General features: G+C 40.8%; 1 protein-coding gene across 8 annotated transcripts in view; it reads right to left on the minus strand.

The window, feature by feature from the left end:
- The window catches only part of slc7a2 (solute carrier family 7 member 2), a 17,859-nt gene continuing 607 nt past the window's right edge, over positions 1–17,252 (minus strand). Inside the window, exons 2-14 of one of the 8 annotated variants that reach the window (XM_061834395.1) lie at positions 15,840–15,995; positions 14,278–14,346; positions 10,258–10,635; positions 10,014–10,169; positions 8,822–8,987; positions 8,523–8,659; positions 6,877–7,099; positions 5,721–5,860; positions 3,745–3,847; positions 2,267–2,481; positions 1,881–2,047; positions 1,684–1,792; positions 5–1,439 (exon numbers count right to left, since the gene is read on the minus strand). In XM_061834395.1, coding sequence (XP_061690379.1) covers positions 1,285–1,439; positions 1,684–1,792; positions 1,881–2,047; positions 2,267–2,481; positions 3,745–3,847; positions 5,721–5,860; positions 6,877–7,099; positions 8,523–8,659; positions 8,822–8,987; positions 10,014–10,169; positions 10,258–10,627 — 1,941 coding nt within the window. In that variant the 5' untranslated portion in view covers positions 10,628–10,635; positions 14,278–14,346; positions 15,840–15,995 and the 3' untranslated portion in view covers positions 5–1,284. Of the gene's footprint in view, positions 1,440–1,683; positions 1,793–1,880; positions 2,048–2,266; positions 2,482–3,744; positions 3,848–5,362; positions 5,500–5,720; positions 5,861–6,876; positions 7,100–8,522; positions 8,660–8,821; positions 8,988–10,013; positions 10,170–10,257; positions 10,636–10,720; positions 10,871–11,489; positions 11,976–14,277; positions 14,347–15,839; positions 15,996–17,252 lie in introns of those variants that run through there. The other 7 variants (XM_061834396.1, XM_061834400.1, XM_061834397.1 and 4 more) reach the window with 7 other exon arrangements.

Raw genomic sequence — 17,252 nt, forward strand, 5'->3', positions numbered from 1 at the left:
TCACAAGTATGAATATTAAAACAATGAAAATGTCATCTCAGTGTGCTCACAAATGGTCTTATTGTGATATCTGGGCCTGTTTAATTGAACACACAGTTAATGCCTATTCTGTTGTATGAATATGTTATGTGAAAATGTTATATGAATATCAACAGGTGGATACATGGTTTTTCATGTTATTAATAACCATTCAGGGGGGAAAATGTATCATTTCCTGACTGTTTAATTTAATTCCCTTCACATTGAATGAAGCTGTAAAATGAAGCTACACAAAAAAGACAACACATATCGGACATTTGGGCAACGTAACATTTAATCTAGTCTGTACTAGTAGTGTACAGGATTAAAGCCTGGTTTGCCATAGTGTGATAACAAATTGAACACGTTTATGGAAATAATTTTTAATTCAATGACATCATTCATTCAGACTGTAACATTTGAAACATGATACATATTCTGCAGAAAGGCAGCTAAATAAGACCCTTTGTGGCAGCAGCTGAGAAAGAAAAAAAAAAAAAGAGTTCTATGACTTGTTGCATGACCTGAACGGGAGGAAGATTGTTCCTCTTCTGGTATTTCAAGAATTAAAGCAACAAACAAAGGCCTTCTAAAATAAGACTGCAAATCCTACTAAAAATGCACTCACCAGTCACCACATCACTGTTTGTACACCTGCATACTGTAATATGTAATGCAAGAGCTGTATTTAAAAAAAAAAAAATCTGGCTTTACAGAGATACAAATGTTCAGTTTGGATGGGCACATTGAGAGAAATATTCCTGTAATAATGTGTTTTGGTGGTGTGGGTTTGCAGTGGTGCTGCTTTCGATTGTGCAGGTGTACAAAAGTCTAAAAATACAATAGACCATTAAATGAAGAAATGAATTAATTTTTTTAAATGATACTTATAATGATATGCTCAGTCTCTAAAAAGTAACACCCATTGTAAAAAAAGAAAAGAAAAGAAAGAAAAAAAACTCTCTCATTATTCCTCTAACTGTTTTAGTCTGCAGGAAATTCACTCTCCAGTGTGTTACCTGTCTTTTCCATGGCGCTTTCAACACAATGTCTCATTGCAGTGTACGTGGTCCATCACAGTGAAAGAGGTCAGACGAGAGCAGCTCCTCATCACACAAAATACTGACATGACGTTCACAGACTGAATGTTGCGAGGCCCACGTTGGCAAAGCTGTTCCTACAAGTTCCTCAAGGCTTATGGTGGTAGTGTGTGTGTCGGGCCGTGCATGTCCCCTCACACTCAATTAGCAGGAAAATTGAGGAACCTTAAAAGTGACTGGTCTTCTCCGGACAGATGAACTGGTCCTGTTCCTTCCCTACTGCAGCCGACCCAGCCTGCTTGGCACTGCCGCATTTGCCCCGGAGAAGGCGCTGGCGCTCCACACTGTGCCACATGCCGTAACCGAAGTAGATCAAGAAGCCTGAGAGAAGTGTGCGGATGGGTAAAGGTAACATTACTGGGTGTGCAAAATAACAATGTGCCTGGGGCCTCCCAAAGACAACTGAGAGTCAACAGCTGAGTATTGCAGCAAAAATCAACCAATGGACAACACTCTTTCAATACCTTTGTAAGGGAGCGCATCATAAATCACTGTTGTGGCACAAGCTGTCTACAGGTGAGTTTTTTCTACATTTTAACAGACAACTTCAGACGCAGAGACTTACCAAGCACCATCCACACGGAAAAACGGATCCAGGTGTCCCCACTCAGTTGAACCATGAGGTAAATATTAACAAATATGCTGAGGATGGGCAGAAATGGCAAAAGGGGAACCTGTGGTGACAGCAGACACATGCCCACACAACAACTGAGCTTGTTGTCAACATCAATCTCAGTTTGTTTTTAAACGTGAAGTACATACCATGAAGGAAACCTTCTGAGTGGTCTGAGGCTGTCTGCAGATCATCACGACGCAGCCGCCAAAGACAAGGAGACACACAGACAGCGATGCCAGGATCCACACTTCGATATTAATGATGGAGTCGATGTGGTAAGTGGTCAGATAGCTGATCAGACATGTCAGCAGCACTGTGTTTGGACGAGAGATATGCATTTTATAGTTTGGTCATCTCCTTCTTTCTTTCTTTCTTTGGAGCTCAGTAACATTTGTCAGTTGTGACACTGAATCTCAGAGGTCATTGTCATTACGAGATACACGTTGCAATTGTCAAAACGTCAGTGCTTTGATCTGAACCCGGGATGTCCTGTTTGGTCATGTCAAATACCGTCGATGATAAGATTGCTCACCAAGCACACAAATGCAAATGTTGACCACCCTGGATGAACGCTCAGAGGGAGAGGCAGGTGGGTGCAGGACCGCCTGCAGGATTGATCCGTCTGCTTTTAGTGTGTTGAGGTGGGACTCGGATTCGGTCAGCTCAGACTCGCCCTCCTCAGAGGACAGATAGTCCCTTTTGCAGCTGCCTCCCCTTCGCCCCTCCAAATCTCCATCTGGCTGGTACCTGAAAGGGAAAGTTTATTAGATGGGCAGAAAAACATCGAAATGACAGTTGAGGCATATTACCAAAAACACAAAAATCAATAATTAGAATTTGAAATTATTTTGACTCAACATCTCAAACAAGGTGTTCTTCCTGTGCCTGCGTGGGTTTTCTCAGGGCACTCCAGTTTCCTCCCACGTTCAAAAAACATGCAACATTAATTGGACACTCTAAATTGCCCATAGGTGTGATTGTGAGGGTGTTTGTTTGTCTCGATGTGTCCTGCGATTGGCTGGAAAGCAGTTCAGGGTGGATCCCTCCTCCTGCCCATTGACAGCTGGGATAGGCTCCAGCACTCCCCGTGACCCTCGTGATGATAAGCGGCAAAAGAAAATCGATGGATGGATCTCAAAGAAGGTTCTACGACTGAAGGCATCCCAGGTGGCTATACAGATTTTTTTTCTTGGAATTTTGGATTCTTTTGGACAACAAGGGCAATCCTTAGCGTCGTCTTTATATAAACCAATAGTGAACATTACACAAAACAAATTTTACTTTTCTAGAAAATGTTGAGTGTGACCAGTGTGACAAGCAGCCCTGGGTGTACACTGGCCCTCGCTCAAAACCAGCTCAGTTAGCTGCAGCTCACAAGTGATCCTCTTGAAGGCTAGTGGTATAAAATGTGTAGGACTGTAGAATTCATAGAGATCAACACGCTGAAATAAAACTATCAACGTAATTAAACAAAGGCATTAATTACGGTGGTGATGATGAAAAGAACCAAGAAAAACGGCACATGACCACAGAGAGCCAATCACAGTCATCTTAGAAGGAGGAGAAAAAATAAGATTTTGCGGCTATTTTTCAAATGTAAATGAGATTTCAATCATGAAAATTTCCAAAGGAACTTTAATTTAATTACTTATTTAGCCACAGCAATGTATTAAATTGAAGTGACATACATTTTGAAATTAAATTGCATTATCTCATGACATCAGATAGTTAGTTAGTCCCCACACTGTTGATAAGTCATCATGATGTTATTCAGAAGAGCTTAAACGGGGGCTGAGCTTATTTTATACTTGCAAAGTACTAGCACATAGAGTAAACACTGTCACTCACTCAGACTGCCACTTTACTTTCATAAAGTGCTCACATTCACAGCTCTTACATCACAAGTTACACTTTATAGAGATGGCTAATCATAATTTTCAAGCAAAGCAAAACACAAAAGTGGTATAAAAATAACATGTTTGTTGTTGTTTACCGTGTGAAAGTACCCACCTAAGAATCAGTACACACACAGCAACCAGTGAGTAGGCCAGCAGAGTTCCTATCGACATCATGTCGACCAGCGCTTTGAGGTCAAACAGGAACGCCATGATAGCTAAGCGGCAAGCAAAGACAACACAATTAATACATTGAACATAAAAGGCATACTGATTTTGTCAAAACACACCACCAACATTCCGCAAGCTCGAACCTTTCCCGAAAGAAGATGGCAGCAGATTATAGCAAACACTCAGATCCAACAAAACCATACACAGTATATTTGCAGATATAGTTCATGCAGTCATTTGCAAAACTAGCCACATATTTGCTGATAAACCAGCAGGCATCATCGCCACACTGAGTATTGTGAGATGTGAACACTGTGGTGCTGCCCACAGCTCCATCTCTTGTGTCCCACAGGCTGACGACTATGGAGCTGATCTCAGCTGCCCCACCCACTTCTGCTTCTTTATGCAACGTTATGTCAAAACATAAAATCACAATTCAAACTCTTTTGGATGGCAACCTTACACAACTATGTACTGTTTAACAAATCTACCTTCTGCCACCCTTCCTCCCTCCCCATTCTTTGTTCGAGCACACGGCACGGTAACTGCGAGCCCTGTGGGTGGAGATCTTGCTCCCCACCTTCCAAGAATCGTGGCTGCTGAGCAACCAGATACGCTCCCACCCAAACATGAGATTTCCAAACCAGCGAGTGGATCCCGGACACAGGCCGGAAGCGAGAAACGCTCATCTTCTCCCAACAAAGCGTGAAGAACAATAATTTTATGTCTTCCGCCTCTTTTGTTTTGTTTCATTGTTCTGCATCCTTTCGCTAATTGGACCAAACATGTCTCCGTGCTTCCCGTGATAACAGAGACAGTCCGCAGTGATCACTTTCCAGCTGGTCTACATTTTTACACACACACACACACACACCACACACACACACACACACACACACAACACACACACACACACACACATATATATATATATATATATATATATATATATATTAAATGGGTGGCACGGTGGATCAGCTGATAAAAGCATTGGCCGCACAGTTCTGAGGACCTGGGTTCAATTACGGCCCCGCCTGTGTGGAGTTTGCGTGTTCTCCGCGTGCCTGCGTGGCTTTTCTCCGGGCACTCCGGTTTCCTCCCACATCCCAAAAACATGCAACATTAATTGGACACCCTAAATTTCCCCTAGGTGTGATTGTGAGTGCTTGTTTCTATGTTCCCTGCGATGGGCTGGAAACCAGTTCAGGGTGTACCCAGCCTCCTGCCTGTTGAAAGCTGGGATTGGCTCGAGCACCCCCCCGCGACCCTTGTGAGGATAAGTGGCAAAGTAAATGGATGGATGGATTATATTAGATTATTAGCTTCACACAAAATCCCCAAATTAGAAAATGTATTTTGGAAAAAACAAAAAAAGGTCCTGAATGGGCTCCTTCCTGTTGGCCAGTTCACTTGACTCAAAATCTACTTCACATGCACTTCAGCAAATGATCACAAACTTGAACATGCAGCCATCACCACCAACACCGCATAACGATTGGAAGCCAAACAAACTCCACACCACAAGCCCGTACAACAGGCAGCTCCTCGTCTTGGCCGCTTACCCGCAGTGGTACCTGCCGCCATGGTGGCAGCCACAGGTGACTGCCGCTTACTCACTTTGGACATAAATTTGAACAGAATGCCATCTCGCGCCATGGCAAAGAGAATGCGTGGCAGGGGGAACATGGCGCCCAACAGACTAGGGAGAAGAGGGGTTATGGTTAAGTGGAGAGCTCTGTGGAAAGGACACATTTTAGGTGCACAACTGGGAAAGCACACATGTACATGGTGGGTTTGATGCTCATGATGGTTAATGATTCTCATCAGAAATTGTTTGAATGGGTAGCTTTGAGTTTTTGATGTTGGGCAGTGTGTTTCACAGTTGATTGGAGGAGGAGGTTGACACTCCCCGGCTCTCACCTGCTACTACACCGGAGCTCATAGTGGCAATAAGGGGGGTCTTCGTCTTAGGATTGATTCGGGCTAAGGCTTTGAAAAGCACCCCGTCCGCTGCCATAGCATAGATTACACGAGGCATAGGGAAAATGGAGCCCAGCAGACTGCATGAGACAGCAGAGACATGCAAGACCAACACATTAGTCAAGACACCCCAAAACACACATGGGTACACACAAAGAACACAATCACATATTAAAAGCTTCAAAGTGAGAGGTTGTGCCTTTCTTTTCTGGTGGGGCATTGCCTATTCCACAAAAAAATAATAACGGGACATTTTCCAACTGGATATGATTTGATCCACCAATGTAAGTTCCAAATCAGTTCTATTCTTACCATGTTCTTTAGTTGCTTACATGCCACAGCAATGTGTGCTTAAAAAAAAAAAATTGTGCAAATAGCATACCGTGGCCAAAATGTCAATCAATAAATGCAGGTTAAATGAAAAATACATTAAAAAAAGAAGAATTCCCCGTACAGAAGAATAATGAATAAGAGCGTGTCACAATAAATATCAACCTTCAGAGAACAAAGGCACAAGGCTCCAGACTTGCTTTCTATTTTGATGCTGTGACTTTTTATCTGGTCACACTCCTTTTTTTCAAGTCGTTATCTATTTCTTTATCTTAAATGAATGACTGGGAACTTAATTTTGATGACACCTGAGGGGTGTTGAGTGTTTTACTTGTACATCCGCCCATTGCTCAAGCTACTTTCTACTTATGTAATACAACATTGGAACCAACCATTGCATGTAAAATACATAGCATGAGCTATGAGATCTATGTGATCTGCTTCTCATATGAGATCCATGTGATCTGCTTCTCATGACTGAGATTGGACTCTCCCTGTGACATTTTACATGAAAATAGAAAACTTGAAATGTGTCACATTCAACATAGAGAGTCTGGAGCCTGATCCGTACAATAATTTCATACAACACGATTGGCCAATTAGACTGACAAAGCAATGCAGATATGTGAAAAGAGAAGCCCTTCACCCACAATATTCCATTTAGCAGACAAAAAATAATTTCAAAAGCAGGACTGTAAGCATGCACAATTACAAATATTTGTATCCACTGCAAATTTACGACATTGTTTCTCACTCAGTTGGTTACCTGGTAGACAGGGCACATAGCGAACCTACAGCGACCACATATTTCGCAGGGCTCCAGCCGACATATTCAAATGCCATAGGCAGAGGGCTTTTCTCATCCAACAGGTGGTAAGGCATCATGAGCGTGAGTGCGGCCGAAACGCCAAAGTACGCCAGGAAACACACAGTCAGTGACACCACGATGCCAATGGGAATGGCTCTCTGAGGGTTCTTCACTTCTTCACCTGCAGTGGCAAAAAAGAAAAATTACTGTACTGTAGTGCATCTCTCTCGGGGTGGAAAACTCATTTTTGTCACTGTCCACATTACTGGTATGGTTTCCCCTCAGAGGAATACCACATGAATGAAAAGTCACCGCACCAAATTATTTTAGATGCACAATTGCCGTGGCAATGGATTGACACAAATATTGTTAACAACGAGTTGAATTTGAAAGCATAAGTCGTGGAAAATTGCGCCATATTGATAAGTATTCAACAGTTGTTTACTTTATGTTCAAGGGGAATTGGGTGAAAATATGGTTGTAATATCTGTTAAAAGTGAAGAGCAATTACAGAACAAGAACAGAGATATTTAGCAAGAAACATTAAGTAGAGAATTGCATTTTAGCTGGCCACATAAAGTGGGGCAGCGGGCCGGATCTTTCCCTGAGGCTGGTTAGTATTCTTGCAATCTAAAATGTTTTTTTATCCGTTCCAGTTTCTATTTCAGCATTATAAGTCTGAGTAACAATAAAAATAATTTACAATGGTTTATGCAACTTGGGATTTTTTTTTTCTTTCAACCTGTCCTGTTCAGCTGCATGGTCTTGCAGAATGCTAGATATGTAAGCCTTTTGTGCTGGAAAGGTTTTGCTGTGCAACAGTGGAGTTTGAAACAAACCCTGATTTTCTTTTTTATGTTTTTTTTTTAAATTATGGTGGGGTGGGGGGGCGCACCTGGTGAGGACATTCAACAACTAAGCAAGAGAATAAGATGCGAGATGACAGCAACGGGCAGGGCAGGAGAGGATGTAGGAAATGAGCAAGGCATGCTACTCATGAGTGACGTATCACGATTCTTTTTTAGGGTCTTAAAACCTGTAAGAACCTCTGAGTTGGTATGTTAGTAAAACGGATGTTGTTGTCCATGCAATTAAAGTCTATAGCGTGTCTATCGAACATTTTCATGAATGAGCACCGATCCCACGAGGGACCCAGCCAGGTGGACGTGACTCACTCTTCAGTTTCTAAGGCAGTCCACTAGACTAGCCAAAGTGCCCTGACCAGTCTGAAAGGAAGGGGCACGGACACTGGGTCACCACCCCCCACCCCTATAACAAACCTCAACCCTCACCCCCCACCACTGCTGTGACCCCACCGTCCACACAGAGTACGAGGGCCCCAGCCAAAGCGAGCCCATTTTAAGAGCCCGTCGTGACCAAGGATGAGGGAGAAAACTAAGGTCTTGGACTGCGAGTCTCCCAAAACTGCACCCTAAGATTTGTGTCTCAATTTTATTTATGCACAGTTCTTTTAAGATGTACACATTCTGTTTCAAATAGAAACTATTTATCCAAACGATTAAAAACTGCAATATCTCCTTCAAACATCTCCAACTTCACACAGATGCAATGGACGAATTACAACCACAAGGCCGATCTCATACCTGTAGTTGCTATGCAGTCAAAGCCGACAAAAGCATAGAAGCAGGTGGCGGCTCCAGCTAATGTCCCACTGAAACCGTATGGCATGAATCCTCCAGCTCCATAATCACTGCTCACATTGTTCATGACTGATAAGTTCCTAAAACAACAGTACTGTCACGTCAACACAAATGATCAAATGGACAGGGTATTGTACAATACTTTAAAAAGTCAACTCTGCTTAAGGAAATGATTATGGAAACCTTACCTTCATTAAACATATTAACCTTTGCTATTAGTGTAATGTAGAACTGCAAATTACCTGGCAACTATAGTGACATTTACTAGCGATTCTTCTGTTATCTTCCAGTTGTTTGTGTCTCCTTTGACAAAGCCAGAGATGATGACGAAGAGCAGTACGAGTACATTGACAGAGGTGAAGATTTTATTGACCCAGGCTGACTCCTTCACCCCAAATGACAGGAGTCCTGCATAAGCACAAATACAGGGAGTTTTCAAGGTTGAATCAAGACAACTCGACAGTCCAGTTTTCCACAAGACAATCTTTGCAGATTACCATGACTTGGAAGACTGAAAATTGCAATTAGGTGATCGGTATTAATATCCAAAAATTTCTACATCCCAAACAACCAATTTTATGCTTGGCTTTACCTCGGGGGGCGGTCAGGGTGAAAGAATGAAGACCATTCTAAGGACTCATGAGTGTGACAACTAACAGAGAAAATATCTTTATTGATTTGTGACATTGGAAGGCTCTAAATCCCGAGCACTGCTCCTGATTTCAATTAGATCTTACTAACTTCTCGTTTTTTAGATTAATGTTTATGGGAAGGTACTATTACATAAATACCAGAAGATACAAACTACTATCAATACCAAAATAAAAAATTAGTAGCTTGGGTAAAGAAGGGCAGCTGGTATAGAAACTGCTGCACAAATCATGTGAATGACTCATTGTTGACCTTTTATAAGACAAGCCTAAAAGTCACTAAGAGCTGTTTGACCATAGAGAGTCTGACAGTGGAGGTCCGGTACAGCGTGATAGTCATAGAGGAGGAATTGATTTCCTATCCTGAAGACTCATTTATCAGAAACAAATTTTACTGATGAGTGTTATAACTATTCAACTGGGTGACTAGATTTTTTGTGAACTTGAGCACAAAATGTCATTGGGCTACCTCAACCAGTTCACAGTTGGAACTATGTGTCAATATTACTGTGGCGAACTGTGAACAAGACTAGATACAAATGTTTTCTTGTTCCACATTGCATAAAAAAATTCTGTCTCTGGATTAGTGTACACGATCTGATAGTGGCGAACAGAACATTCTATAGGTCATAAGGGGGTCAGTACAGCTGACCCTCACACCTCACAATTTGCAACAGTATCAGTATGCACAGACAAAAAATGGGATCTCGTCACCTCGGTCATTTATACAAAACATGCTAAATAAAGTGAAAGGATTCATTGTTGGATATATATTATTTCTTACCAGACAGCAGCAAAATCAGACAGACTGCAAAGAAGTCAGGATACTGAGCCAGACCAGGTGAGTTCATGCTGAAGTATGTTTTACAAAATACTTCAATATGTCCTCCTGTTATTTCATCAAATGTTCCGCTCCAGGCTCGAGCTACTGATGAGGTACCTGCATGTGACAAAAGGGAGGACAGAACATAAACAGCAACCAGATTCAACAAAGCACAGATATGTCAGAAATTGTGGGAGCAGCTCACCAATCACATAGGAGAGAATCAGGTTCCAACCAGTAATAAAGGCCCAAATCTCCCCTACAGTCACATAACTGTAAAGGTAAGCAGAACCGGTCTTTGGGACGCGAGCTCCAAACTCAGCATAACAAAGGCCAGCCATGACGGAGGCCAGGGCAGCAATGAGGAAAGAGATGACTATGCTGGGTCCAGAGTCTCCCTTGGCTACTTCTCCAGCCAGGACGTAGACACCTGCTCCCAGAGTGCTCCCCACTCCCAGGGCGATCAGGTCCACAGTTCCCAGGCAACGACAGAGCTTTGAGTCCTCCAAACTGCTAAGATCAACCAACTTTCGGCGCACCAGGGAACGACCAAACGACAGAACGTGCTCTAACATGTTGCCACCTGTTAACACAGAGAAGAATTTCTGAAAATATCTCAGCACGAATATTTGAACTACACACTTTGATGTCTTCAAAAGCTCTTGCACCTTGGACTTCTTGAAATGCTGAAAGGTCAGTTTCATAACACAAAGACGAAACAAGGTGAGGCCAGGGCTGTTGAGGGCTTTGGACTGTGCCTTACAAGAGATGGCATGCAGGAATGTTGCCAAGGTGTGTGTGGTGGGGTACTATTCATTGAGTCAGCATCCCCTTGGTAAACAATTGTTTGAAGTTATGGTGCAGATCAGACAATTCAAAGGGTCACATTCAAGGATAGAGCATGAATGCATCCATTTGACCCAGCAACTGCATTCCAATATGGCTCAATAGAAGTTACACTACACCAGAAATAGGGTAACTGAAGGCTCTTTTTCCTATATTTCCTATATCACCAAAGTGTGAAATACAGAAAGTTCTCTTCAAATAACTACATGAGTGAATATAATATTAAACACCACCTCTTTTCAGTTACAATAATAATTCTGCTTCCACGGTTATTGGTGTTAAATTTGGAATATTCATATAAGAGGCCTGATCACCACCAAACGGTGTATTTATCCGTTAAAGAACCATGAGAAATTGATTTTGAATGTGACAGCTCATTTCCATTATAATGTTTACATTGTGTCACAGTGCAATACAATTCATGAAACCCAAAGACCACAAGGACCCAATTTCATCTTGTTTTACAGTATTTTGTGCAGTTTTTCCTCATCTTCCTAAAATTATCCTGTTGAGATTTTCGACAAATGAAAACAGAAATGATTGACTATTGAAAGTATTCATGATCACAGATGATCAGAGATTCGGTCATACCTGTATGATTCAGTGAGAAGAGACCAAAATCCCTATGAAAAAAGAACAGGACTTATCAGGATGTTTCTGCATGAAACATTTGCCGGTCCAAAAAAAGTCTCTGGTGATCCCTCGAGCTGCAGCCTAAACTTCTGACTGAACAGTGGACTCTACTATAATTCACCTCCCAAACTGCTGAGCAGGATTTTTACTCCTCCCCTCTGTCCTTAGTGCTCGTTCATAGTATCTGCCCAGACTTGCCCCTGGGGACAGATGTCCCCTCTCCTCATTCTCTTGCTTGTCATTTGGAATAAATGCCACAAAAGTTGTTAAAAGCTGGCATTACACAGCAGTTTTAGTGGATAAAATGGTGTTTGAAACCCAGAGAGGCCAAAACAGGCCGACTGCCCATGTGTAGATGCTCACCAAGCGCTGATAAATGGTTAAGCAACTGGCATTAACAAACAATGTGGCGAACACTTATGTTTACCCACTGCAGGCGATAGGAGTGCTGCTAAAAGCATAGATGCTGATTGGTCACTGAAGGGTGGACGAGCAACAGTAAGCGTGTGGGGGGTGGGGGGGTGAGTTACCTCTTCTAATGGATGACAGGTATTGCTCAATGTTTTCTGAGCTATTGGACCCATGGTTTTGAATCGATATTTTAGCTCGCCAGTCATATCAAGGGTAAAAAATCTTGGCAACTTCAGATGTACATCACAAATCCTGAGAGGAGGGGACATGTTAAACCACCGCCCGCCCCTCCACACACACATATGATATAACGGATATCCAGCAACTGAGGTTAGCAGGGAATATTTCTGACAAGAAAAACGCTCAAACCAGCTGGGTACATCAGTGGGAAGGTGGCAGCTGGGCCCCGCAGACACCATCTGAGCTACAGATCAGAGACCAAATGGAATGACAACAACCAGCTCTCTTTGAGTTTGTCTTCCACTCACACCTCACTCACACTGCTCCTTGACTGCAGAACCTCTTCCGTGACGTGCATCATGATGTTAACGTCTTTTACACTCGCACATATACACATGTGCCGTCACACATGCAGAAATACATACAAACACAAGTATTTATCAACACTATGTAACGCGGGTTAACATGCGAACTATGTATTATAATGTGCTTCAGCACTGGTGTTAAACTCAAGGCCCAGGAGCCAGATCTGGCCCATCACATGACTTTCTGTAGCCTGCAAAGGCAAATCATGTGTTTCAATCTTCCATGATTCTATATCAAAATTTCAAATTGTTATATGTCATAAATTATAATGTTGAAAGATTACAAGATTTTGGTGTTATAAAACATGAACAACAATTGATAACCTTGATTTCTGATTCCAAAACCAGTTCATAAATTTTGTGTGTACTGCAAATATGATGATGCAATTAAATATTTGTATGGTTTCACAGTCATTACGTCCCCCTGAGGGAAACCGTTACCACAATGTGGCCTGTGACAAAAATGAGTTTGACACCCCTGTTACAACTCCACATATAAAAAAAAAAATAAAAAAGCTCGTCAGAAGGCTAAATAACTTCAAAGGCTTAAATAAAACTAACAAAATTTTTGTTTTCAGTGAAATTGTTATTGAAAAGCACAAACTCATCTAGCTGTGTAATTATATTGGTCACAATGGTCACAAGCCACATCCTTCTGAAATGTATGCATTCTACAAAGATAACATATTCATGTATTCATTTTTCACACATATTCATTAGGGTCACAAGTGTGCTGGAACCTATCCCAACGACCTTCAGGTGAGAAACGGAGTACATCCTGAACTAGTCGCCAACCAATGGCATGGCACATAAAAGAACAACCTTTTCCCTCAATTTGCATACTTAAATTATTCTACCATAGATGCTTTTTGGGAATGTTGGAGAAAACTAGAGTTCTCGGAGAAAAGCCACATGGGCCTGGGGAAAACATGCAAACTCCACACTGGTGAGGCCGGATTTGAATCCCGGTCCTCAAAAACTGTGAGGCAGATGTGGTAGCCAGTAGTCCACTGTGTCCCCAGATTATACTTTATAGAGAAAATAACATTTTACGTTTTCAGTTTAGGTTGGGGGTTTTTTTCTCATCAAAGTATGTATAAATATAAAGGAAAAACAGTGCTGCGCATGTAACAGGATGGAAATTGTCACCCACATGTAAAACTGTGTTGCTAGGGAACAGTTAGAAAGCAGCCCCCTGCTCCGTCTATTTCATTGTTGACTTGCACTAATTGTGTGAAGCCAATTGAATTCATTTGCTCACCAATGGCTAAGTGACTTAGCTTCGAAAATGTTGATCGGGTCAACAGATTGAGTGGTGTTTGCCTTGTGGACGCAGGACTGCTCGCTCCAATTAACACTGGCTTCACCGGCAAATGCTCGAGTGAACAACAGCTCCAAATATTTTAAGAAAATGGGGGACTGAAAAATTAGTTTAGACAAAGACAAAGGACATTTCTGTCTGTCTTTTTACATGTACAATGGTGTGAATTCACTTGGATGTGTCCACACACCCCTGGGATTCTTTCACTGGGTGTGGAACTCCTGTCTTATTACAACAAATAATTAATGTACATGTGAAGTGCTCATGTATCCCGCCCACTTATATTCTCGTTCTATAGACTTCTATACGGTGCATGCTTCTTCTGTCCTCGTCCGGTCTTATCTTGTCTTGTTTTTCCTTCACAGGGTGAAGCGCTACAGTCTCATGCAACATCCATATTTAATATATGTTTGTTATAGATATGCAAACATTTACTTTTCTCAGTCTGTATATAGTTGGTGGAATTTACCTCAGCTAACTTAGGTTAACAGGTGGTACACCCTGAACTGGCCGCCGCACAATTCTCGTTCCAGTGCATCTATTATCACAAAAATAAAAACACATTGATTATATTAAGAATTTCACTTCACCTATTTATTTTTCCTGTATATTGTGCATGTGGTAAACAATGTTGTGATCATTCTGTGTAAAAGTATGAATTCCAAATGATAAGAGTACATGCTGTCCTTCCTGAAATGAGGTCAACAGTAAAAAGGCTTCATGTATAACTTTTCAATATTGGCACTACATTACTTGTACTTAGTTAACTTGATTCTCTGTTTATTAAACAGGATGAGGTCTTATCTCTGCATTTGTTCTTCCTTATGTCTACCTCAGTGCACTGCTGAGTTATTTCCTGTCTGTATATAGGTCAGTTAGTCTTGGAAGCAGGGAAAGGGCATAAATAAAATGAATGATGAACACAGCATTTTTGAATCGGAGAGTCAGCATTTACCCTGTCAACTATCAACACATTAAGAGGGTGTCTGATTTTGTGCATCTACCCAATTCAAATATGACAATAGCAAAACAATTAAACAAAATCATATTCCAATACAAAGACTGAGCTGTATTTACCTGACCGCTGGAAAAATGTTGGGGGGGCATTTTAGACCCGGTGTTCATAATTTCTCACATATTTAAAAGAGCAAAGGACTGTGATGAGAACACGGTCAACTTCAATTATGTCCAATCAAAGTGGCTATGATGAAGATGATGGTAATAATAATAATAATAATAATGATAATTTCCAAATGGGTGCAGTGAGCCTGACACAAAAATCACGATCTGTCAGTTTTTGTACCCCACGCCAGATGTGCCATCTATGAAAATAGAATCCTCTGTTTCATTACTATGTTTCATTTTACATTGTCAGACATCCGTTGGGCAACCTATTATCTACTCTAGGAAATATGCTAATCGACTAGACTTTTAGGAAAGTTTTTTTTTTTTAATGTTTGGAGAAATATCCATTGTTTGTTTTTCAAGTGTCAAGGCAATGATTTATCACTATTTAAAAGCGTGCATTTACATATCTATGACATATTTTCACACATTTACAGTTGGCAGGGTTATTCTTCTGGGGATAATTCCCAAACTACTCAGTATAAGATTGCTAAAACAACAATCTGACTTTCAACTCCAAACCGACATATGAAAGAAATAGAACTCTATTTTGCAAGTGGAGTTCACAATGTTTGATTAAATGTTGGTCATGGTTACCTCGAAAGAATTGAGTAACCAACAAAATGGGGTTTTATGACATTACAACCTTAGGATAAGTCAATATTTGTTTTCTGCTCTCACTCTATACTGTCAAGCTAAAGATATTGGGCTTTCTTGACCTTTGTACATAAGTCAATATTTCCTATATGAACCTGTGATGCAACAAATATAATTGATAAAACATCTGTTCAGACTGTTAATTAACAGAAGCCCATAATATGATTGCTTATCTCAACAAAGGCAAAGCATCTTACTGTAGTCAGCATCTTACTATATGCGATCAGAGCACAATTTATCTTTTCTCACGGGTAGATTCCGAGCAGGAGGAGCGGGCATGAACTGAGCCGGGCTGCGAGGCAGGCATTTGTAGGTTTAATCACTTCTGCTTAGTTTAACTGACTACTTTTATTGTTTTTTCGTTTCTCTTGTGTCCTAAAACAGATGGCTTTTCTCCCAAGTGGTCTGCAAAATAAAGTAGAATATGAAAGATTATATTTGAGTGCATGTTTCACTAGCCAGAGATTTTGTGGTATCAGAGATGGTCACTGACACACACACACAAAAACAAGAAAAAAATATGAACAAAAAATTAACATGGCTGCTGTACTGTTTCCTTCAACAAATTCTGCAATACAACTAAACACTACAAAAACTATCCATTACTGCTGTGAATGTCCACAGCTGCTATGGCATAGATAAGCCATTTGTTAGCATGAAATCATCTACAATGAATTTAACCGGTTATCATCCAACTGGAAAATTGCAGCTTTTATTGAATTGATTTCTTTATTGCTTGAAATGACAAATACTGTACAAAAAAGCACATGCAAATATATTATTTTTGCATTTAGATTCAGTGCTATTAAAAGGTATTCTCTGCCTTCTCAAATTATTGTTAGTTTTTGCATAGTTTCTCCACTTTGTTGAATATCATCGGACAAATATAAATATCAGCAAAAAGATAAACTAAGTGAACATAAAATGCTATTTAAAATGGTGATTTTATTCATTAAAGAGAAGAAAAACTATGGTTTTGAATGACATCCAGAAGCAGATGGTGGTTGGTGAGGTCAAACAAACAAAGTAAATAAACATTTCTAGTATTTTTCAGTCACAGTCAAAAAATATGGAGGAGGGTGAGGAGAACTTCAGTGCTTAAACTGCTTGTTGCATAATTGTTGCTGTACATTATATGTTTATCTTTAAATTCAAATCTGATCCAACGCCATCACCACTAATGTACAGAATAGGCCTGTCATTGCAATAGTTGAATCAATTCTGGATGGAAGTTATCAAATCTTTTCTGTTGATGGGGGAATTTATTACTGACCTACCCTAGACCCACTTGAACCCCTTTTAGTTGGTTTTTGTCGATTGTTTATATTACTTCCATATGGCTGCAATTTATAAATATCGTGTCCCTATGGGTTTGTCCGATTTCATAGAACAATATGATGAAATGCAAACCCAGCAATGCTGTTTCTGCAGTTCGGTGCGGGAGGACCTCTAAAATGGAGAAACCCAGCAGCTTTGACACAAAAATGCATGGCAGAACATGAGAGCAGCTTCTTCAGGTCTAGATTCAGCAGTACATTTGTAGCTCAAAAAGAAGGGGCATTCCATTGAGGACAGTAATGGAAAATTCTGGATAGGGAGGACAGTGTGAACAAAGTCATCTACAATATAAACTCCAAAGTTAAAAAAGTAAGCTTCACATCA

Source organism: Syngnathoides biaculeatus, chromosome 11 (assembly GCF_019802595.1).
Source record: "Syngnathoides biaculeatus isolate LvHL_M chromosome 11, ASM1980259v1, whole genome shotgun sequence".
Lineage (NCBI taxonomy): Eukaryota > Metazoa > Chordata > Actinopteri > Syngnathiformes > Syngnathidae > Syngnathoides > Syngnathoides biaculeatus.